At 39.0% G+C, this 23,633-nt stretch overlaps 1 protein-coding gene across 6 annotated transcripts in view; it reads left to right on the forward strand.

Moving 5' to 3' along the window:
• The window catches only part of MARCHF8 (membrane associated ring-CH-type finger 8), a 288,365-nt gene that overhangs the window by 174,254 nt on the left and 90,478 nt on the right, over window positions 1-23,633 (forward strand). For 5 of the 6 annotated variants that reach the window (XM_071215893.1, XM_071215892.1, XM_004451088.5 and 2 more), the window contains exon 2: window positions 20,164-20,344. In XM_071215893.1, the coding sequence (XP_071071994.1) occupies window positions 20,243-20,344 (102 nt within the window). In that variant the 5' untranslated portion in view covers window positions 20,164-20,242. Of the gene's footprint in view, window positions 1-12,423; window positions 12,754-20,163; window positions 20,345-23,633 lie in introns of those variants that run through there. The other variant, XM_071215891.1, reaches the window with a different exon arrangement.

The raw sequence follows: 23,633 nt of genomic DNA on the forward strand, positions 1-23,633 counted from the left end.
CACTCTCTTCCAGTCCATTCAGTGGGTTATGGCAGGATATATAATGTCCAGCATCTGTCCCTGCATTATCATTCAGGACAACTCCAAGTTCTGAAAATGCCCCCATACCACACCTCTTTTACCTTCTCCCTGCCCTCAGCAACTCCCGTGGCCACTCTCTCCACATCAGTGATACAGTTTCTTCCATTGTTAGAGTCACAACAATTCTATAGTAGGATACAATAAGTCTACTCTAATCATATTTCATTCCTCCATCCTGAGGATCCTGAGATGGTGATGTCTACTCCACCTCTAAATGGAGAAGGGGCATACATGCCACGTGGCTGATGGATGGGATTCTCCTGCTTGCAGTTGTAGACTCTCTCGGTTCCCTGGTATGGTTGGCCATCCTCACCTCCCTGTTAGCTGACGGGGTAGGTCCAATGAACCAGAGAGTAGTGTTGCAACGCTGCTGAGCTCAGGGCCCAGCTGGCATATGGACAGTCCAAAGATTCAAGTATCCTGAGCATACACAAACCCCAGCACCAACCACAGGTTCAGTAAGTGACTGAAGAGGCATGGGTAGAGAGGTGACATTTGAGTCCAACTCCATCAATCTCAGGAGCACAACTTCCAAAGTAGGGCCCACTGGCAAGGTACTTAACTCCAGAGCCATCTTTCATGACCATAGGACCTGGGTGTCTCCATTGCCCTCAGGAGCACCAGTACCTGGGGTTGTATCTACTTTGGCTGTCTTTGAGATCCTGCTGACACAACCCCTCTGATGACTTCCTGACTCATTTTGAAGTCTCTTAGCCATATAAACTCATTTGTGCTGACCCTCAATTTGCAGTACGTCACCTCTCTCCTGGCCACACTCTTGCTTTTGGACAGGGTTTTAACATCAGCTCCATCAGTTTCCCTTTAGGACTCACCTTTTGCGTGCTCTCCTCCTGCTATGCGGCAGTGTTGGGCATACTAAGAGTGTACCTACCTCTCTTCTTGGCTCCAGCCTGTGAGGTTATGTGGGAAAACTGCCTCGCATATCTGCTGGAATAAAAGTGAAATAATTTAAGGATATGGGCTCTAGTTTTAAAATGCAATATATCCTTTTCTATGGCTTATGATATCAATTTGCAAATGAACTCAAAATGATAGTTAAATATCTGTCATAAATTGAACCCAACAATTTCAGGCACATCTTACTGCCTTAAAAGATATACTTTTGAAAAAGCAAAATTATTGTTTTAAGTTTTTAACAAGTATATCCATGTCTTTAGTCAAATGTCCCTCCATGTGGACAAAAATAAATTAATATTGCACATATGAGTTACAACTTATCTTTTTCCATATATAATATAGTAACTCGTCATTACTATAACAAAGCCAGCAACACAATCAGTTTTATCTTTGTCTTCTAATAGCAATGCACAATAAAACAAGTTCTACATATTTTAGGCTCATCTTGGAAATTGCCACATGCCATCATATTTTAGTAAAGTGTAAGTTGCACATTTTATTCACATTTTAACGTCCCCGAAATTGGGATGCCTCATTCATTTGGTAGCACTTTAGAATCTCATGTTAGGCAGGAGCCAGTCATGGTCTTGTCATATGAAAAGTTTTTGTCAACACCTTCTGTGAGAAGAGATTCAGTGAAACAGGGCTATGCAGCCTCAGGTAAGATACTGAATTTCTCTAGGTCTCAGTGTTCTGTGTGAAATGGAGATAAGCAAAATGGAAATAAGTCAGGATCTGCACTCCTGGCCCTCCCTTGAGAGTTTAATGTGATGCTGCTGGTAAAACAGCTAGGATTTGCAGAAAACGTTTATTTGTTGTCATGTCCCCCGTGTCTCCACCGCATCACCACACATTATTTGTAAGTGATATTTCTATAAATTTTTGTTGTTTTTCTTGATTTATCATCAGTTTAAACTTTATGCATTACATCTCATTTTCCACTTATCTTCAGCATTGCTTATTTATTACTCTTCAATATTGATTTCACTCTTTATTTCCTCTTTTCTTGCTCTGAAATCTTCTTGGGAGATTTTAAAAATAAGAAACTCGATCTTTTTTTTTTCCTATGTAAATGTTAGCTAGTCAGGCAAAGGGGTGTTGGTGCAGTAGGCTCCATATTACTACCAACAGACTCTTCAAACCAAACCAATCTATGCCTTTTCTATCAAGTATCTCACAATTCTCCAAAAAAATTCCCCTTACCCGTTTATAAAGCCGTTCCAGCATTTTTGGTAACTACAAAACACAACCTTTCTGGGTACCAAATTCTGTATTAATCAGCCAAAGGTATGCTGATGCCAAGTACCAGAAATCTGTTGACTTCTATAAAGGGTATTTATTTGGGGTAAAAGCTTACTGTTACAAGGCCCTAAAGAGTCCGACTCAAGGTGGTTTTCTCACAAAAGTCAGTTGCCAAATGTTGAGGCAGATTGGTTGCTGATCTCTGTGAGGGTTCAGTCTTCCTCTTAGCTAGGTTGACATAGAGCTTGTTTCTTTCCATCATCTCTCTCCAGGGCTCCAGGATCAAAGTTCTCTCCTCTGCCGTGTCTGTGGAGCTCTCTCTCTTCCTGTGCCTTCTGTGTATCTTCCTGTGTGAGTGTCCGTTTATGTAGCCCACCAGGGGGGTGGGGACTCAACTTTGAGTCATGCCTACTAACATGGTCAAATCAAAACCCTACTCTTAACAGGCAATTTAATCAAAGACATCTCAGGTGAATCTAATATAATCAAAGGGAATCACACCCAGTGGAACAGACAAGTTTACAAACATAATCCCTTTTTTGGAATTCTTAAATATCAAACTGCTCCAGCTAGTCTGTCAGGTATGTTTGTATATTTTATGATTTGTTTTCTTCACTTTTGGCAATTGCAAATATATATTTTCTGGTACTTACTCCTTTATTCTATTTTCTTGTATTTTAAAAATTTCATTCACTGTGATATGTATTTTATTGTTCTTTTTTTAAAGGATGTACCAGGGATTGAACTGGGCACCTCATACATGTGAAGCACGTGCTCAACCACTGCACTCCATCCACTCCTTGATACATAACAGAGCTTTGTTCAGGTGCTTTCTCTGTGGAGGGTATATGGAGACCTTGTGGTGTAATTCCACCATCTCTCCTGAAATTCCCAAAACTTCAAGTTTCTTTTTGGATCAGGGTAATCTTTAGACCTTTACATTTGTTCCTGGCAGTTGTCTACATAGGGATGAGACAGTACCCAGGTGTGATTTGCTTTTAGGGGAGCCTGAGTGGAAGGTAATAGGCTTTGAGGTGACACTGTCAATGTGGTAGCATGCATTGTGTCCTTGTTTGACTATGGAAATATTTCTTCAGTAATTCACTGTAGTAATTCACTGTAAGGTTAAAATTTCTCATCTGTAAAGTGTGAAACTTAAGTTTCTCTCTGACACAAAGAGCTTTCATCAGTAATTCCTAACAACTTGCAGTTGTGGTCTTTTAGAGTTATACTTCAAAATACTTAGATCACATTTCACTGTATTTGAATACTATTACAGTTTTAAACTAAGTATTAATCTGCTACAGATATTTAAAGATCAATGATTTCTTCCCAATTGATATGGATTATATCAGGATGAAAAATACTAATTTTTTGTTAATGTTTCCAAGCCTTGTGTTTCCTACCCTTGATCAGCATTTGAAATAGTGAGCATTTCTGGTTATAGATTAAGTCCCAAGTGAAATACCCAGCCAGGTCTGACTCCTGTCTCAGGGAGATTAATTCAGCCAGCACTTGTTGAGTAGCTCCCACGTGATGGGCATTGGGCCAGAGAGAGGAGATACAAAGATGAGCAAAGTGAGATATGGTCTTTGCCTTCGGGGAGCTTACAGTTCAGTAGTGGAAAAACTATTCAAAGAATCCAAATCAAAGTAAAATCCCACTGTGATTATAGTTAGTGTGGGTGCTGTGGATACCGATAAAAATGGGATTTCCTCCCTGAGGAAGGGATGATGCTGGAGCTGAGGTCAGCTGCCTGAGCAGGAGTTGATTAGATCGTCAGGGGAAGGAAGAGCATGGCAGGGGAGAGAACAGCCTATGGAAGTGCCCTTTGGGGGAAGGAGCTGGAAGTCTGAGGGGACTGAAAGAAGGCCAGTGCTTCTGGACTGCAGAGGGAGAAGGAAGGGTTACACAATGAGGTTGGATAGATAACAGGGGCCAATTCACACAGGAACTTCTAGGCTGTGTTAATCGAGCACCTGGAGGTGTAATTTAGACACTATTAAACTTACTCCTAAGTGTAAAATTAAGTGGTTTTGTACATTTATGAAGTTGTACAACTATCATCATTATCCCGTTTGAGATATTTCCATTGCTTTCTAAAGTTCCCTCATGCCCATTTGCAGATATCCCCACTCCCACTCCCACCCTAGGCAACCACTGATCTGCTTTCTGTCTCTGTGAATTTGCCTTTTCAAGAGACTTCCTAAAAATGGAATCAAATTTGTAGTCTTTTGACCTGGCTTCTTTCTTTGACTTTTCATAATGTTTTCAGGGTTCATCCATATCGTAGTGGCTGTCAATGGTTTGTTCCTTTTAATTGTGGAATAGTATTCTATGGTATGGATATGTCACATCTTCTTTCTCTAGTCATCAGTTAGTGAACATTTGAAATGTTTCAGTTTGGGGCAGTTATGAATAATGCTGCCATGAACATTCACATACGTATCTTTATGTGGATATGTTTTCATTTGTCTTGGGTAGAATTTTAGGATTAGAATTGCTGGGTCATATGGAACCATATATTGAACTTTTTAAGAAACTGCCAAACTGTTTCCAAAGTGTTTGTTTCACTTTACATTCCTACCAGCAATACATGAGGGTCCCAATCTCTTCATCTCCAACAGTTGGTATTGGCTTTCTTTTTGGTTATTCCCATTCTAGTAGGCACGTAGTGGTATCTCATTGTGGTTTTAGTTTGTTGCATCTTTTTATCCAGCCATATATTTTCTTTGGCAAAATGTCTATTTACATCTTTTGCTCATTTTTAAATTGGGTTTTATTGAGTTGTAAGGGTTCTTTATATATTCCAGATACAAATCCTTTACCAGATATATGATTGTTAAAATTTTCTCCTAGTCTATGGATTGTCGTTTCATTTTCTTAATGGTGTCCTTTAAAGTGTAAAAGTTTTAAATTTTGATGAAGTCTATTTTATCAATATTTTCTTTTGAGTAATATGCACAGAGGTACGGAGAAGGAAATCAAAAGGGGAAACCAGGTAAAGGGAGTGTACAGTGAGAAGGTGAGAGGATAAACTAGAGCTTTAAGGAAACTTAACTATTCCCATTTCTTGGTGGAGGAAACAGATCTACACAGGAAAGGGAGGAACAGTAGGAAAACTAGAAGAATGTGTCAGGTCAGGTAAAAGAACAGTATTTCAAGTCTATGTGGAGAATAAACATGTTGAATCAAATAACTTAGGGCTGGAAAACATCCTTTCGGCTTTGCAACATGGAGTCACTGGAATTAGTGGAAATGTTTGTGGAAAGTGAAGAAATATTGACAGTGAGTACTGACAGCAGATTTTAGAAAAGGAGGATAGATGGGGCAATAAGTGGAGGAGTCCAGTGAGGTCTTCTTTCCTTTCTTTTGTATTTTAGAATGAGACAAGAGAGCTTCTTTACCCAGCACCTAAATAGTGACCAAAACCAGTGCCACTTTCAGAAAATTCATGGACTAGGTGTTAATCTGTTTATTCAAGGTCACTTGAGTTTCCTGCCTGTTATTCTCTTTATACTTTCTCTATTTCTTCAAATATTTTTTAAATTATAAAAATAAAAGAAGTATGTTTGCCTAGTTTTTAAAAAAGTGATATGCAGGTCCATACTCCCTTATCCAGATACCTTGGGGTCAGAAATAGCTTAGAATTTACACATTTTCAGTTTTCACAAAGGTAATCCAGCATATATACCATATATTATTGAATGCCCCCAGTGGGGTCTGGGGTAATACCCCATAATCAAGCTCATTAATATTTCTACATGGAAGTGTACAAATATTTACACTAAGTAATATAAGTAAAAACCATAAATAGCCTCATATCAGTTAAGATCAGGTTTGGCACCAAAGGAGTTCATATAAGGTCAGGTTTTACTGTTAAATAAGTCAAGAAAGCTTTTTATTTTCTGAATTTTAGAACTGTGGATAGGAGATTGTGGTACCCAAAGTCCTGTAATGAAACTTGGTAATCCTTTGCTGTGCTTCTCTACAACCTTGTCCTGCTTTCCAGGGGCAGGTGCATATAACTCTTATGTTTGTTTCTTCTGATAGTTGCCTCCATGTTTTCAAATGATAAATTCATACTATTCTTTCTGAACTGACATGTATTCGACATCTGTTATTTCCTATTATACCCCATCTCCTTTCTCCCCATCCTCCCAATTTGGTTATTTCACACTGTTGCTTATATCATTATAATGTCTACACCATTATCACTATTGAAATATTGTTCAAATTATTACGTTTTTTTTCTTCTGTAGGTTTTTTTTTGTTTTTTGTTTTTGGCAAATACTTGCTCTTATGTTTTTACTTGCACAGTTTTTTGTTTGTTTGTTTGATGTACTGGGAACAGGGATTGAACCTGGGACCTTGTATGTGGAAGACCAGTGCTCAACTACTTAGCTACTTTTGCTCCCCACAATTTTGTTTTAAGTTATAAGTTCGGCTTGATTAGATTTACTCAGTTTTTAAATAGAGCAGTCATTGGTTTACAGAAAAATCATCACTTGCATGTTTTTTTTTTAGGCAGTACCAGGGATTGAATCTAGGGCCTGGTACGTGGGAAGCAGGTGCTCAACCACTTGAGCTGCATCCACTCCCCACATGATTTTTATTTTATTTTTTTAAATTTATTTCTCTCCCCTTTCCCCCCCACCCCACCGCCCCAGTTGTCTGTTCTCTCTGTCCATTTGCTGCATGTTCTTTTGTCCACTTCTATTGTTTTCAGTGGAATGGGAATCTGTGTCTCTTTTTGTTGTGTCATTTTGCTGCGTCAGCTCTCCGTGTGTGCAGCGCCACTCCTGGGCAGGCTGAACTTTCTTTTTCGCGCTGGGTGGTTCTCCTTATGGGGCACATTCCTTGTGCATGGGGCTCCCCTATGTGGGGGCACCCCTGCATGGCACAGCACTCCTTGTGCACATCAGCACTGCCCATGGGCCAGTTCCACACGGGTCAAGGAGGCCCAGGGTTTGAACCACGGACCTCCCATGGGGTAGACGGATGCCCTATCCACTGGGCCAAGTCCACTTTCCCCCACATGATTTTTAATACACTTACTCTTTTTTAAAAAAAAAAAGATTTATTTATTTATTTCCCTACCCCCCCCCCACCCTGGTTGTCTGTTCTCTGTGTCTATTTGCTGCGTCTTCTTCTTTGTCCGCTTCTGTTGTCATCGGCACGGGAATCTGTGTTTCTTTTTGTTGTGTCATCTTGTGTCAGCTCTCCGTGTGTGGTGCCATTCTTGGGCAGGCTGCACTTTCTTTCGCGCTGGGCAGCTCTCCTTATGGGGCGCATTCCTTGTGTGTGGGGCACCCTTACATGGGAGCGCCCCTGCATGGCACGGCATCCTTGCGTGCAGCAGCACTGCATGCAGGTCAGCTCACCACATGGGTCAGGAGGCCCTGGGTTTGAACCCTGGACCTCCCATTTGGTAGGTGGACACCATATCTGTTGAGCCAAATCTGCTTCCCTGACATTCCATCTTGACTGCTGAGATGTCTTGTCATCTAGACCTTCTGTGCAGCTGCATGCTTGGAAAGTCATGTTGTACTTCCCCTAACTGATGATGACTGTTTTCTGCCTCCTGTGCCTTTTCTCTTCCTTGATTCATTCTAGTGTCTTATTTGACTAGAGCATATCATCCAGGTATTTCCTTTAAAAAGGTGCATGGCAAGATATGTTTTCTGAGTTTTCCCATAACCCAATATATTATTCTTCATTTCTCATTTGTTTGGGTACAGAATTCTATGTTCAAATGTCTTGAAGACATTATGCCCCTGTCGTCTGGATCCAGTGGTGCTGTTGAAAAGTCTGATTGAATTTATATTTATATGCCTTTGTAATGTCACCCCCAGTCCACCTTTCCTCCCTGGCTGAGAAATTTTTCTTTTTAAGATTTTTCTTTGTCCTTGGTGTCCTAGCATTTTATGATAATATATATGCTTTGGTGTGGACTTTAAAAAAAAAAATTTGTTGTGCTACATGTTTAATGGCTTAATTGGGTCATTTCAATCTGGGGACTGGTATCTTTCAGTTTGGGGAATTTCTTGTATCACTTCTCTGATTATTTCCTCCCCTCTGTTTTCTTTTTTTTTCTTTTGGAACTTCTTGTGGGTCAGCTGTTCAAATCCCTTGATTGGTCTGCAGATATTCTTATATCCACAATTCTTCCTGTCTTTTATTTTATATTTTTTGGGCAATTTCCACATTTTAATTTTTTAACCTTTCTATTGAATCTCTAATTGTGCTTGTCATTTTTATTTGTCTTTTTCTTTTCCTTTTTCATATCACCATATTTTGGCTTTGTGAATGCTTATATCATCTTTACCTCTAAGAGAGTATTAACTTATTTTAAAAGAATTAAAATAAGCCTAAAAAATTGTTCTTGTTTCCTCCATGTCATTTTTTTTGTGTATTTATTTTGGTCCCTTTCATTTGGAGCTTTTCTCATAAGTCTGGTCAATAAATAAGGAAAGACTGAGAACAGTTTCTGTGAAATGGGAAACAGAAGTTCAACTGCAGTGAATTGAGTTGTGGAGCACGAGAAAGTAGAGACCACCACAGTAGACAGCTCAGAAAGTTTGGCTCTAAAGGAAAAGGATAACAGCATTGAAAGCATATGTTGTTGTTTTTTAAAGATGGGAGACCCTTAAAACATTTTAAAATTCAGTATTGATGTTGAATTTTATCATTTGTTTATAATGTATAATGACATAAGCTCTTTCATTTCCCTTGGAAAACTGGCTCTATTCCTGTCCTGATGTGAGGATCTTTTTGGATTTGCATTTAGAGGTTGCAAATATGAGGGAGGGGGCTGACTGATAAGAGTGAGGCCCCTGCACTCTCAGTGAGAAAGAGTCCCACAGCCAAGTGCCTTCCCAGACAACGGGTTCCTCTTCCTTTGAATTGTATAATTTGCATAATTCATTAAAGGACTGGGGACATGGGTAAAATTTTTATGATTGGTAGCAGGAAATTGAGGAACCTTTACAGTAAATAATGTTTATGCAGCAAAAGGGCCTAATATCACGGTAAGGTCCTGGGCATGTAGGCTTCTTTCACACAGAGAAATCTGTGATTAAGAGAGAACAATCCATTCTCCTGGTAGAAAGAAGGCTTTCACTATTTTGTAACAATGGGTTTCTTTTAAAAGGAAAAAAAAACATTGACTAATAGCCCATGTGTATTATTCTTTCCTGTGCTCTGTAAAAGATGATGCTTCCTGCCACAGATATGGTTCTACCACACTGAAAAAAAGCAGCGCAAGCACACAGAGAGCCTTGTAAGCCCTGGGCAGATGCTCAGATTTATGTACAGTGGGCCAGTCCTGACCTCTCACTGTCAGCCGCGGTTCAGTATTGTATTCCTTCTGAGCCTCAGTTTCTGCTGCTGTGTCAAGGCTGCATTTTATTGGAAATGTGTAAACTGGAAGTAGCATGGCCTGAAAAAATTAATGAAAGTTTTACTGTATGTAAAATAGGAATAATGCAGTCCCCCCAAAGCAGTAGCTTTGAAGTGAGAGTCAGATATAGTCAAAGATGCTGAAGAAAGCCAAAATAGTCCCACTTTGCACTCTACAGTTTTCTAAGAGAGGACTCTGCAAAAAATATGAGAGGAAATGCTGAAAAAATTAAAACCCCACAGGGTTCATTAATGTCTGTGTTTGGAGAACACATCCCCCTCCTTGACATTTATCGCATTCGTCACAGAAAGTGAGACTGCCTCTTATGGTTGAATATATTCATTGATAAAATAAAATTTTTACCATTGCCAATCTTTATGGAATGACGTCATCTTTTTATTTTAGCTCTTTCAAACGATAAAAGTAATCTAATGTCATTACTCAGTATTTGGGAAATAGAGAAATGAAAAACCATTTATAATGCCACATCATTAAACTGCTATTAGCATGTTTATGAATTTTCTTCTAAGATTTTTACTTGTATAGATATTCGCAAAGTTATAATGTGTTTATAATTTGTATTGCCTACTTTTTATCACACCCTCTATTGCTTATAGTGACCTTTGATTTACCAGTACCACAATTTCCTGGTAGATTTTGGGAAATTAAGGTTACTTTATATATTCCCGTGTTGTAAATAATGTTATATTAAGCATCTTTGTGCTCGTAGAGTTTTGCGTGTTTTCTCAGGTTCATGGTTTTTGAACCCCATTGCTCAGCAGTTTCCTAGAGGAACCAAGAGAACACAAGCTGAGCACATCTTGGGCTATCATGGGTTTCAGCATATTTTTGTAGAATTTTATAGAGGAAAAAATATGGTTCCATGAGCTATTCTCATTTGCCTTGCCTTGACTGTTAAAATACTAGTGATGATCTGTACTTTAGTTTACAAGCTCTGTTTCCTCATTTGTGAAGTGACTGTTCCTATACTTTGTCCATTTATCTATGGGGATTTTAATGTTTTTCAAATCTGTTTATATTGACTTCTTATATTTAAAAGGTAGTAACTTTCTGTCCTCTATGCTGTAAATATTTTCCAGTCTGTTGTTTGCCTATTCATTTATTCATTTTTGCTTTTAATTATAGAGTTATACCTGTAGATCATTTTATGGTTTTTTTCCCTGTTAATTCTAGGCTTAGGAAGTCATTTTCCCTTAGTTTTTAGATATATTCATTTACAATACCTCTTTATTCTATTTTTCTGCATGTTATTTTTTACACTTAAGTTTTATATCTATCAGAAGTTATTCCACTGAATTGAAGGGTCTAAATTGACTTTTTCCCCTTTTCCAATTGTTAACGAATTATCCCAACATCATCTATTGAATCACATGTCCCTTTCCTATATTTTTGTGCTGCTGCTTTTATCAGCTATGATAGTCTTCTGTATAATTCCATCAGTTCCTGAGCTGTCTTTTCAGTCTTGCAGCAGTATCTTCCTTTTTATGATAATTGCCTTGTAGTATTTTAACATTTCATAGAACTAATCTCCTTGTTTCTCTCACAATATTTTATTTGATCATCGCATTTATTCCTATGCATAACTTTAGAACCCTTTTGTCAAGTAAAAAAAAAATCTTGGTCAGTCTTTGATTGGAATTGCAGTAAATACATGCTTTTGATTTGGTGAGAACAGGCTTTTTCTTATAGTATTCAAATATGCTTTAAGATCATTGAATGAAATATCATGTTTTTCATAGAGTTCTTTAATAGGCATTATATCATTTATACCTAATTATTTTATGTTTTTGTTTTATTGATGTACAGGAATATTGTTGACTTTAATATATTTATTTTACATTAGAAGGCATTACTGACTTTATACAAATGTTTACATTTTTAACTGATTCCAGTAGTTCTTAGAAAATTCTTTGGTCCTTGTCAGTTCTTTACCATATATAAAGTTCTCTATTTTTGTCTTATTCTAAATTAGCAGAAAAATCTAAACCTATATTAAATAATAGCAGTGATAATGGATTTATTTTAATTTTTAGTTGAACTAAAACTAAGAGTTTTGCCCTGTGAGTAAAATGCTAAATTTTGATGTGAAATGGTGTTTTTTTAAGTTAGGGTTTCTCTGTTGCTGTTTTCTAAGAGGTTTTAAAATTCTATATTGTTGAGTTTTATCCTTTATTTCTAGCACCTAATGACGTAGACCAGTTTTCCTTGGGAAGTGGATTCCATCCTCTTGGATTCAGGCATTAAACTGTGGCACTAGGAACAGATCTTGGATTTCCCACAGGCAAGGCCAGCTTGGTGTGCCCGGCCGGCTCCTGCGCTTCCTTTCCCAACCGTGTTCCTCCCATGCATCCCCCATCCTGTGAAGGGCACTGCCAGAAGCAAGGAGACAAGGAGGCGGTTTGCGGCCTCACTAGTCGTCTTTTCAGATTGCTTCTCTCTCTCCTTTCCATGCCCATTGCTTTCATTCAAGCCTCCATCATTCATGCTCTAAAACTGCAACTGGTCTCTTCGCTTTTCTTTCTGCTTCTTTCCTTTTTTGTGTCTTCTCACTGCTTAAGCACATTTTTATATAAAAGCTACTTCTGATGAAGACAGGCTTCACTTAAAGCTATTGTGGTGCCATATAGCGGTGCCAGACACAATGCTGAGATCCACAGTGGGGAGGGCGGGGTGCTCAGGGGTCCCCAGAGGCTGTATCTCTGTCTTTTGACTGTCACTCTGTAGTCTGTTTTTCCCCACAGCATTGTCATGGGGAACAAGCAGAATCCCTCGTTTGTGTCGGCCATCTGGAAAGCACATAAAGCAGATGCTTGTTCAGTCACATAGAAGAAGAGAGGCTCTGGTTGGCCATGGGATTGGGCCTTCCTGCTTCTTTCCTTACACGGAGAGCCTTGTCAACTTCGCTTCCCCTCAGGCAAGCTGCCTAGAGGTTCTAATAGATGTCAGAAAGGATCTGAAGTCCCACACAGAGGCATAAGGGCACAGAAAATAGGACTAGAAAGAGAGACAAAACAAACACACCAACCTCTGTGATGTGAGAGATGTCACTGCAAGTGCCTGAGAAAGCCAGCTGGGGAAATGTGCTGTGGGTAAGAAACCTTACATTCCTGTACTTGTTCCCCTTCTTATTTGTTCTTCACAATAACCTGTGAACCGAGGAGAGATTATAACCCTTCTGTTTTATAGACAAGGAAACAGAGGATCTTTGAACTTCATCAGTTTGACCAACATAATACAGTATTCAATAGTCAGGACTTGAACTTAGTTTCTGATTGCTGCTTCCTGTTTCTGCTATTGTACTTTTCTAAAACCATAGGGTGGCAAGGCGATGATGGTTTTCTCCATGTCATCTGAGTAAATTATGATGGCAATGCAAAGAAAAAAGGAAACTTCCTCTATATAATCCACTCTGTACTTCTTTCCATCTTTTTAAAACAGTGTTATTAAGCTGTCTATTCATATACCATATAACTCCCCCATTTAAAATATCCTCTTCAGTGGTTCTTAGTATAGTCAAGAGTTGTGCACCCATCACCACAATAAATTTTAGAACATTTTCATTACTGTTTAGCCATCGTTTCCCAACCTCCACCATCCCCCCAACCCTTGGCAACCACTAGTCTACTTTTTGTCTCTATAGATTTGCCTATTCTGGACATTTCATAAAAATGTAGTCACACGTTATGATACAGTCTTTTGTAACTGGCTTTTTTCACCATCTGGGGTAGTTATGAATAGTGCTGTGATAACATTACATACAAATTTTTGTATGGCTATATGTTTTCATTTTTCTTGGGTATATACCTAGAAGTGGAATAGAATAACTGGGTCATATGATAAGTATATTTAACATTTTGAGAAACGGCTAGACTTTCCCCAAGTAACTGCACCATTCTGCAGTCCCACTGGCAGTGAATGATGGTTCTGATTTCTCCACATCCTTGCCAATGCTTGTTACCCATTTTTAATTACAGTGATAATTAAAGTAGTATCTTATTGTGTTTTGATTTGCATGTCTTGACAGTTAATGATGTTGAGCTTCTTTACATGTGTTTATTGGTTATGGGTACATCTTCCTTGGAAAAATGTCTATTCAGATCCTTTGACCATTTATAAAATTGGGTTGTCTTTTTAATCATTTACTTGTAAGAGTCCTTTATAAGTCCCTTATCAGATATATATTGACAAATGTTTTCTCCCATTCTGTTGTCTTTTTACTTTCTAGGTGGTGTTCTATGAAACACAAAAGTTTGAAATTTTCATTATGTCTAGTTTATCTACTTTTTTTTGTTGCTTGTGCTTTTGGTATTATATCTAAGAATGAAGTCCAAGGTCATAAATACTTACATCTGTGTTTCCTTCTGAGAGTTTTATAATTTTTCCTCTTACATTTAGGTTTTTTTATCTATTTTGAGTTATATTTTGTATATGGTGTTAAGTAAAGGTCCAGCTTCGTTCTTGTACATACGGAAGTCCAGTTGTTCCAGCTCCATTTCTTGAAAACACTATTCTCCCTTTGAGTGGTCTTGGCACCCTTGTCAAAATCAGTTTATCTTAGATACAGGCATACCTTGGAGATAATGCAGATTTGGTTCCAAACCACCCCAATAAAGTAAATATCAGAATAAACTGAGTCTGAGTTTTTTGGCTTCCCAGGGCATTTAAAAGCTCCAAAATGTATTCATCAAATGCAATGAATGTGCCACACTGATGAAAGAGGTTGTTGATGTGGGAGGAGTGGTGGGGGTGGGGGAGAGTAGGGTATATGGGAACCTCTTAAATTTTTTAATGTAACATTTTGTGTGATCTATGTATCTTTAAAAATAAGACAATAAAAAATTTTTAAAAGCTATGTTTATACTATACTGTAGTCTTATTAAGTGCAAATAGCATTGTCTAAAAAATGTGCACACCTATTAAAAATAGTTTATTGATTAAAAAATGCTAACCATCATTGAACCTTCAGTGAGTCGTAATGTTTTTTGCTGATGAAGGGTCTTGCCTTGGTGTTGATGACTGCTGACTGCTGAGGGTGGTGGTCACTGGAGATTGGGATTGCTATGGCAATTTAAAATAAGACAACAATGAAGTTTGCCACATTGATTAACTCTTTCACAAAATTGGAGTCTATCCTCTCAAAAACTCTGCTGATACTTTAGCAACTAAGTTAATTTAATATACTAAATCCTTTGTTGTCATTTCAACAATAGTCAAGCATCTTCATCCAGAGTAGATTCCATCTCAGGAAACCATTTTCTTTGCTCCTCCATAAGAAGCAACTCTTCATCTATTAAAGTTTTATTATGAGATTGAAGCAATCCAGTCACATCTTTAGACTGCACTGCCAATTGTAGTTCTCTTACTGTTTCTACCCACATCTGCAGTTACTTCCTCCAGTGGACCCGTCAAAGTCATCCATGAGGTTTGGAATCAACTTCTTCCAAACTCCTATTCATATTGATATTTTGACCTCCTCTCATGAATCATGAATGTCATTCTTAAGGGCCTTGGGATTTTCAGAAGGTTAAATGAGCATTGTCTTCAACGTAAAATCACCAGCTGCCTTAGCCCCTAACAAGAGTCAGCCTGTCCTTTGAAACTTTGAAGCCAGGCATTGACTTTTCCTCTACAGCTAAAAATGTCCCAGATGACATCTTCTTCCAACAGAAGACTGTTACTTCTACATTGTTGTTTAGTGTAGCCCCCTTCATCTGTTATATTTTAGATCTTCTGGATAACTTGCTGCAGCTTCTCCATCAGCACTTGCTGCTTCACCTTGCACTTTTGTTATGGAGATGACTTCTTTCCTTAAACCTCGTGAACCAGCCTCCTAGCTTCAAACTTTTTTCCTGCAGCTTTCTCACCTCTTTCAACTTTCATAGAATTTATGATAGCTAGGGCCTTACTCTCTGGATTAGGCTTTATTTTAAGGAATGTTGTGGTTGGTTTGATCTTGTACCTGGACCACAAAAACTTTCTCCATATCAGCAATAAGGCTGAAATCTTTTTTTTTTTTTTTTTTTAATCATTCTTGTGTTCACTGGGAGTAACACTTTTAGTTTCCTTCAAGAACCTTTCCTTTGCATTCATATTTTGGCTAACTGTTTGGCACAAGAAGCCTGCTTTCAGCTTCTCTTGGCATTCAATATACCCTCCTCAACAAAGTTTAATCATTTCTAGCTTTTGATGTCAAGTGAGACATGTGACCAACTCTTCCCTTTCACTTGAACATTTAGAGGCCATTGTTATTAATTGGCCCAATTTCAAAATTATTGTGTCTCAGGGTATAGTGAGACCTAAGGAGAGAGAGAGAGTATCTTTTGGTGGAGGAGTCAGAACATACACATTTATCAGTTAAATTCTCCATTTTAGATGGACATGGATTGTGGTGACCCAGCACAATTACGGTCGTAAAATTAAAGATCACAGATCACCATAACGTATAAAATAATAATGAAAAGGTTTGAAATATTGCAAGAATTATCAAAATATGACACACATGAACTGAGCACATGCTGTTGGAAAAATGGCACCAGTAGACTTGATCGACAGAGGGTTGCCACAAACCTTCAATTTGAAAAAAAAAACACCATATCTGCAAAGTGCAATAAAATGAGTTCTGCCTGTTTGTAAGTTCATTTCTGGACTCTCCATTCTGTTCCGTTGATCTGCGTCTCTTTTTTGTGCCAGTTCTGCATAGTCTTGATTACTGTTGCTTTGTAATGAGTGTTGATATTGGGAAGTATGTGTTCTCCAACGTTGGATTATTTAGGCTATTCTTGGTCCCTTGAATTTCTCTCTGAATTTTAGGATCAGCTTGTCAATTTCTGCAAAGAAATCAGCTGATTTTTAAAAATATGTATTTTGCGAATCTGAAAATAAGTTTTATTGTATTACCTTTTTAATATTGTTCAGCCTCACAATCCATGGGCATGGGATATTCATTTCTGTATTCTTATACAACCAGTTTTGGCAGCCTGGTTCTTCTAGACATGGATGTTCATCTTATGTATGCATTATTTTGCAAGTTAACATTTATTAGATAGCTTCTAGTAGAATGGAAGTTCTCCTGCCTGAAATGTCAGATATAGTACAGAGGTTTAACTCTTGCTCTTATTTAAAAGTGAATTGAGCTGATATAGAATAAATAGATCATACCTGGAAATTAAGCAAAGAAATAGCATGAGTAAATACCTCTTTCATGCTTTTAATATGAACCTTCATATAAAATGTAACCAAAAAAAATGTCACATGGTCTGTTTTGTGTTTTGCTTTTTAAAATTATAATTTTTATTCTAAGGATGTATGGCATATGAGAGGGATTACTTCAAGCAAACTTTTAGACCTATTATCTGGAGATCAGGATGCCTGTCAGAGGTGCATGAGTGAGATAAGCCCAGATGGCTGAAGGAGGGAGGTCTGTCAAAACTCAGCTAAAAATTTAAAACCATAAATAATTAATTGTGGTTTTTTTCTTAATTGTTTTGGATTCTGATTAGAGAGTCATATTTGAGTTTTCCAGATGAGAATTTGAACCGTATTGCCATGCTGTTTATTTAGCATTCTAAGTTTAATGCAGTGGCATTTCAAAAGTGGTTTGAAAGTATGTCATTTGTAGCTAAGCCATAGGCAGGAAAGCATGGAGATGGAGATGGAAATATTTATCATATTCAGGATCCTATAAAATACATTAGCATATGAACTTTGAAGTAGCCTCTAATATTCATGAGCCTTGGCCTGTTCCCTGTTATAGACTTAATTTGTTATTGCTTCTGTGCTGATATGCACAAGCTCTTCAATCCTACAAATCCGATCACGATTCTTCTATTTACTTCATGGCTTTTGTCTTGAAATGTTTAAGCCATTCATTCTTTACTCTAGACCTGTTCCCCCATTTCTTGGCTCTGACCCAGACATTCATTTTTTATGGTCCTGAATCGTCCCTTAGATTTTACTCTTGGAAAAACTTCTTAACCTTAAATATCCATCCGTGGCCAGGATTCATATTTGCTCCTTCAAATGTGCTGCTTCCCCCAAACACTCTTGTGATTCATCCAGCTTTGTGGGCCTTATACTGTGGCATGAGCTATTGTTGCTCTTTGTCCTGCTGAGCCTGCCCTTTTACCAAGAGCAGGACTTGAACCCTAAGATACAGCAGCAGTAATAAAGCAACAAGAAGAATAACCAAGGTTACAGATGACATTTGCCAAGTGATGATGTGTGATGCTGAATTTCTGGGTGGGCTGGAGGCTGAGATATCAAACCAGGTAGCTGGTGTAGTGCTGTCTATTCACACTTGTGTTTGTCTGGCATAAATAGTCCTCCCTGGGCTTGTCATGGCCATGTGCCAATGATGTAATAATGATGATTACACCAGAAACACCAGAGGCAGCTATTGGCATGATACAAGGTGGGGCTCTGGGCATGTTTGGTTTGACTAAGTATTCCAAGAGTCCACATGGTGTTATCTCTGACAGAGGATGTTAGTGCATTAGTGATGAAAAAACTGCTCACCGCTTGTTTTTCTGATCTCCCAGAGAGACTAAGCCAACTTCCTAAGTAAGTGCTTCTTGTCTTGGTTAATGTGCTTGAATACAAATGTTCAGACCATTTTTGGGACACAGTGCTCCATCTTGTGTCAGCTTCATCAAAGCCTTGGTATAGAGTAGGTGATGAATAGTATTAAATATCTATACGTGAACATTTGATTTTCCTGTTAAATCTGTTATTAGTGATCACCCTCCTGTTATACAATTAGATTTTTAAAATAGATGATTTTTTAGCTTATTCTTTCATTTATATTGGCCCCTTCCAGTTTCTTCCTTCCTTCCTGTTTTTTTTGTTGATTAGACTCCTGTAAAGGAATCGTGTGAGTCCTGTAACTCTTCAGCTTGATGAGTGACACTGTCAGGACTGGGACCGCAACCCCCCAGCCAGCAGCCTCTTTGGTCCAGAACACAGTTTGGGGAGATGTGGAATAGAAGACTACTTGTCAACTGTGACCTTAGGTTGTCAGGCCCTACTGTTTACTGTCCTGCAATCCCCACCCACCAAACACACAGTTGATAACTGGAAACCTCCAGATTAGAGATCATTCTTTTGGTTTAAAGCTTAAACTTTATTCCAGTAAACCTTATGAATCACTTAGATTTTTATATTTTAATGTGTTTTATATTCAGAGTTTGATAAATCTCAGTGTAAGAAGGGGAGGAGAGAGAAAGAGAGAGAGAGAACACCCAATTCAATAACTATACACTTTGGAGGAATGTAAGAGAAAACCAGAAAAGGGGCAGGAGTGCCTGGAATTACTGAAGATACTTTGATCTATAACACTAATGTTTTATCCAAGGGCAGCGTTGTCATGGCTCCCAGGTGACCAGGTAAATACACCAATACCCATAATGACCTCCATCTTCCTTCAAAGGCTCTTTTTTTTTTTTAAAGATTTATTTTTATTTATTTAATTCCCCTCCCCTCCCCCAGTTGTCTGTTTTCTGTGTCTTTTTGCTGCGTCTTGTTTCTTTGTCCGCTTCTGTTGTCGTCAGTGGCACTGGAAGTGTGGGCAGCGCCATTCCTTGGCAGGCTGCACTTTAGTGCTGGGCGGCTCTCCTTACCGGTGCACTCCTTGCAGTGTGGGGCTCCCCTACGTGGGGGACACTCCTGTGTGGCAGGGCACTCCTTGCGTGCATCAGCACTGCGCATGGACCAGCTCCACACGGGTCAAGGAGGCCCGGGATTTGAACCGCGGACCTCCCATGTGGTAGACGGACGCCCTAACCACTGGGCCAAAGTCCGTTTCCCTCGAAAACTCTTTAGAGTGCAGGGCTCAGTAAACTCATCTGTGGGCCAAATCTAGCCTGCCACCTGTTTTTGTAAACAAAGTTTTATTGGACTATAGTCACTCCCATTCATTACATGCCCTCTATAGCTGCTTTCATGTTACAGCTACAGTTCAGTAGATGCAAAGATATGGCCTGAAAAGCCTAAAGCATCTGGACCTTTACAGGAAAAGTTTGCCAACGCCTGGTCTAGAAAGTCCAGACTTTTGGAAGGTGATGCATAGATCATAACTATCTTGAATTTATTTTAGATATCTTAACCTCTGATTGTACATTATGTGAATTCAGAGCAGCAGTTTTAAAGAAAGGCTACTACACTATTCAGGATGAATGCTTGTTCGAGAAAAAAGTTTTTCTTCAAAAATATTCTTATAATAAAGGATGACACTGCTGATTACACATGTACTTGAGCCACAGGCCTCTCCCAGGTGTTCCCATCTTATTTCATGAGAAAAATTTTAGAATTTTCCCCTTGGATATTCATCTTCTTTCCCTCTTTTGAAGAACAAGCATTTATGCCAGGCATTGTAACTTTATTTAAACATGAAGATGAATATAAATATAAAATACAGATCTCACTGTTTGAAATCTGAACTGTTTTACCTCAACGACATTTCCCTTCTCTTCTCTTCTCTTATCATTTCTTTCTTCCTCTCTCAGGTTGCAGTCCATGGCCAAAAAATGACTCTGCCAGTGGAGACCCTTATCCGTAAAGGAGAGGACCAGACCAGAGGTTGGGATGAGCATGCCACTGCAGCCAGCCTCTGCCATTCCCTCCCAGGATGCCACCTCTTCTAGAGCCTACAGAAGTAAGACCAAAGAGAGGGAGAGGGAAGAACAGGTAAGGGGAGAATGCCTTTTAGATTCACTATTTTTATAAAATTTTCATTAAGTATGGTTTAAAACCATACTTAAGCCTTACAAATTGTTGTTCTCTCAGGTCACACAACTATCACACAGTGTTAACAGTTGTGCTCAAAAGAAGCCATCCTTGGTTTATTTTCTAGGTTTTCAGATTTGGGCATAAACTTACTCAGTGTATCAATGGTTTTAAGTGACTTTTTCATTTGGTTAAGTCTACCTGATTAGTCCTGGTAAATTGCTGAGGCAAAGGTCTTTGGAGTCCTAGAACCTGATGGAGAATTTATTTGAATAAAAATATATTGAGTGCCTTGTCATACTAGTCTCTCTGCTTGATACAGGGGTGTTACAGTTAACACGACAGAGCCTCTTTCTGCCATCATCCAGCTGTGATCTGGTCATGAAGCCTGACAAGGAAATACTTTTAAAGTCAGGGAAGGTCAGTCATGGGGGATGTTCAGTCCAGTCCCCGTCTCCCCCACCCAGTCTCAGTCCCAGGGATCAGGAAAGGCTTCCTGGAGAAAATGACACTTAAATGGAAAACCCATATAGTGACCTGGAGTTACTTAGGAGAAAGGAAGAATGAAGAGTATCCTGGGTAGGGGAAATATAAAATGCTAGGCCCATAGGTTAGAGCAAAGTGTGTTTGAAGAAATTAAACTGGAAAAGCTGAAGCATAAAGGACAAATTGGGTAATGGCAAGACAGGAGATTAGAAGAGTTAGCAGGAGTTACATTAAGGAGTTTGGCTTTATCTTTTAAAAAGACTGATTAGATTTGTATTCTTGAAACTTTTACCCGGGCTGCTGTTTAGAGAATGAATTGAAGGGATTGTAGGGTGACCAGTAAGAGGATTATTGAACAGCCTGCCCAGACCAGGGTTTGGCAGACTTTTACTGTAAAGGGCCAGATGGTAAATATTTTAGGCTTTGTGGGCCAGTGTCTGTTATACTTAACTCAAATCTGCCATAGTAGTGCAAAAGCAGCCAAAGACAATATATAAACGTATGGGCCTATGTTTCAAAACAACTTTATTTACAAAAACAGTTGGCAGGCTGGATTTGGCCCACAGACCATAGTTTGCCAACCCTTGGCCTAGGGAAAAGGTGATGATGAGCAAGCACAGTGGGGATGGAGAGTTATTTTAGTCTATGACTCCATTGGGTTTGATGATTGAGGGTGGGGAGGAAAGGGGCAGAAGCAGGGGTGATTCTGTGTTCTACCTTGTCTTTACAAACATTTGCTCATTAACTCTCATAGCATTCCTGTTTTAGAATTGAATGTAATCTTTGTCTACTTCTGTAAAGAATTTTTATTAAAGGTAGAATTAAAGTCTTATTTGAATTAGAATCATTGTAGTTGATGGAACATCTTTCTTTCCATTTATATTAGTCAGCCAAAGGGCTTCTGATGCAAAATACCAGAAACTAGTTGGTTTTTATAAAGGATATTTATTTGGGCTGGGAGCTTACAGATACCAGGCCATAAAGCATAAGTTACTTCCCTCACCAGAGTCTACTTGGAGCAAAATGGCTGCCGACGTCTGTGAGGGTTCAGGCTTCCTGGGTTCTTATGTTCCTGGGCCTTGCTTTTCTCTGGTTCAAGGTTCCTTCCTTCCTGGTGCTGGCTTTTCTTTCCTCGGTGCTGACTTCCCTAGTCTTCAGCATCAGACTCTAACATCAGAAATCCCCACATCAAAAACTCCAACTAGGGAAGCGGATTTGGCCCAATGGATGGAGTGTCTGCCTACCATATGGGAGGTCCCAGGTTCAAACCCAGGCCTCCTGACCTGTGTGATGAGCTGGTCCACGTGCAGTGCTGATGCACACAAGGAATGCTGTGCCACCCAGGGATGTCACCCTCATAGGGGAGCCCCACGTTCAAGGAGTGCACCCTGTAAGGAGAGCCGTCCAGCACGAAAAAAGTGCAGCCTGCCCAGGAATGGCACTGCACACACAGAGAGCTGATGCAGCAAGATGACTCAACAAAACAAGACACAGATCACAGGTGCTGCTGACAATTCAAGCAGGCACAGAAGAACACACAGCAAATGGACACAGAGAGTGGACAACTAGGGGGAGGGGGGACAAGGAGGGGGAGAGAAATAAATTGAAAAAAGCTCCAACTCTGTCCTTTGCCATGCCTTTTACCTGTGAGTCTCTGCCCAGCAAAGGGTGGGGACTGGGTAGGGACTCCACGCCCTAATGATAAGTAATCATGCGCAGGTACAGATCAGATTATCAACATAATCCAATATTTCTTTTTGGAATTCATCAATTATATAAACTGCTACACCATTATTCCATAAATATTTATTTCTTTATTTTTACAAATCATTCATATCATAGTTTTGTTTGTTTGTTTGTTTGTTTGTTTTGAGGTACCAGGCGGGGATTGAATCTAGGACCTTAGAAGTGGGAAGCTGTCACTCAGCCACTGAGCCACATCAGCTCCCCTGAGTTGGTGTTTTCATTTGTTTGCATGTTGTTTTTCTGTCCGTTTGTTTTTAGGAGGCACTGGGAACCGAACCCATGACCTCCCATGTAGGAAGCAGGTGTCCAACCACTTGAGCCACATCTGCTCCCTTTATTATAGTTTTTGAAGTAGGTCCCATAATAATTATCAGGGGCCTTTTTTGGTTGCCTTGTCAGCCTACACCCTTTCTGTTTTACTGCGCTCTTGGGGGGAGGAGTGTAGCCAGAATTGGTTGAAATGCTGCCTGCAGGTGGTGGTGGAAGAGATGTTTTGTGAATATATTATTGTTCTAAGTATTTTACTTTTTCCTTGATTTTCTAGGTCTGGGAGAATACCCACAGAGAATCTTTCTCATACTCTTTATCAGTTGAAGAGTCATTTAAATTAATAGTCTTTTCTTATAACCCTTCTTAGCCCATCTGGATTTTTAAATACCACCCCTAGAACATTTCCTTAGTCTAGGGAGCTGGACTATACTAAGTAGAGGTTGCCAGTTCATTGTAGTGACAAATTTAGATACCAGATGGCAAGAATTTCTTGATATGTATATGAGGAAGCTATACAGGCTTGTTTGGAATAGTGATCAATAAGGCTGCCAGAGAAAGGAAGATGTCTACAATTTTAGTCCAAAAGGGGAAATTCTTTTTATGTTTAAATGCTTATTGAATTGATCTATTGGGTGGGTTTTTAAAAAAATTAATTTATTGAAGTATATCACTCATATATAAACATACATAAACAGTGTGTAGTAACAGTTATGAACTTACAAAACAAACATATATAACATCATACTCT

This window comes from Dasypus novemcinctus, chromosome 6 (genome assembly GCF_030445035.2).
Source record: "Dasypus novemcinctus isolate mDasNov1 chromosome 6, mDasNov1.1.hap2, whole genome shotgun sequence".
Lineage (NCBI taxonomy): Eukaryota > Metazoa > Chordata > Mammalia > Cingulata > Dasypodidae > Dasypus > Dasypus novemcinctus.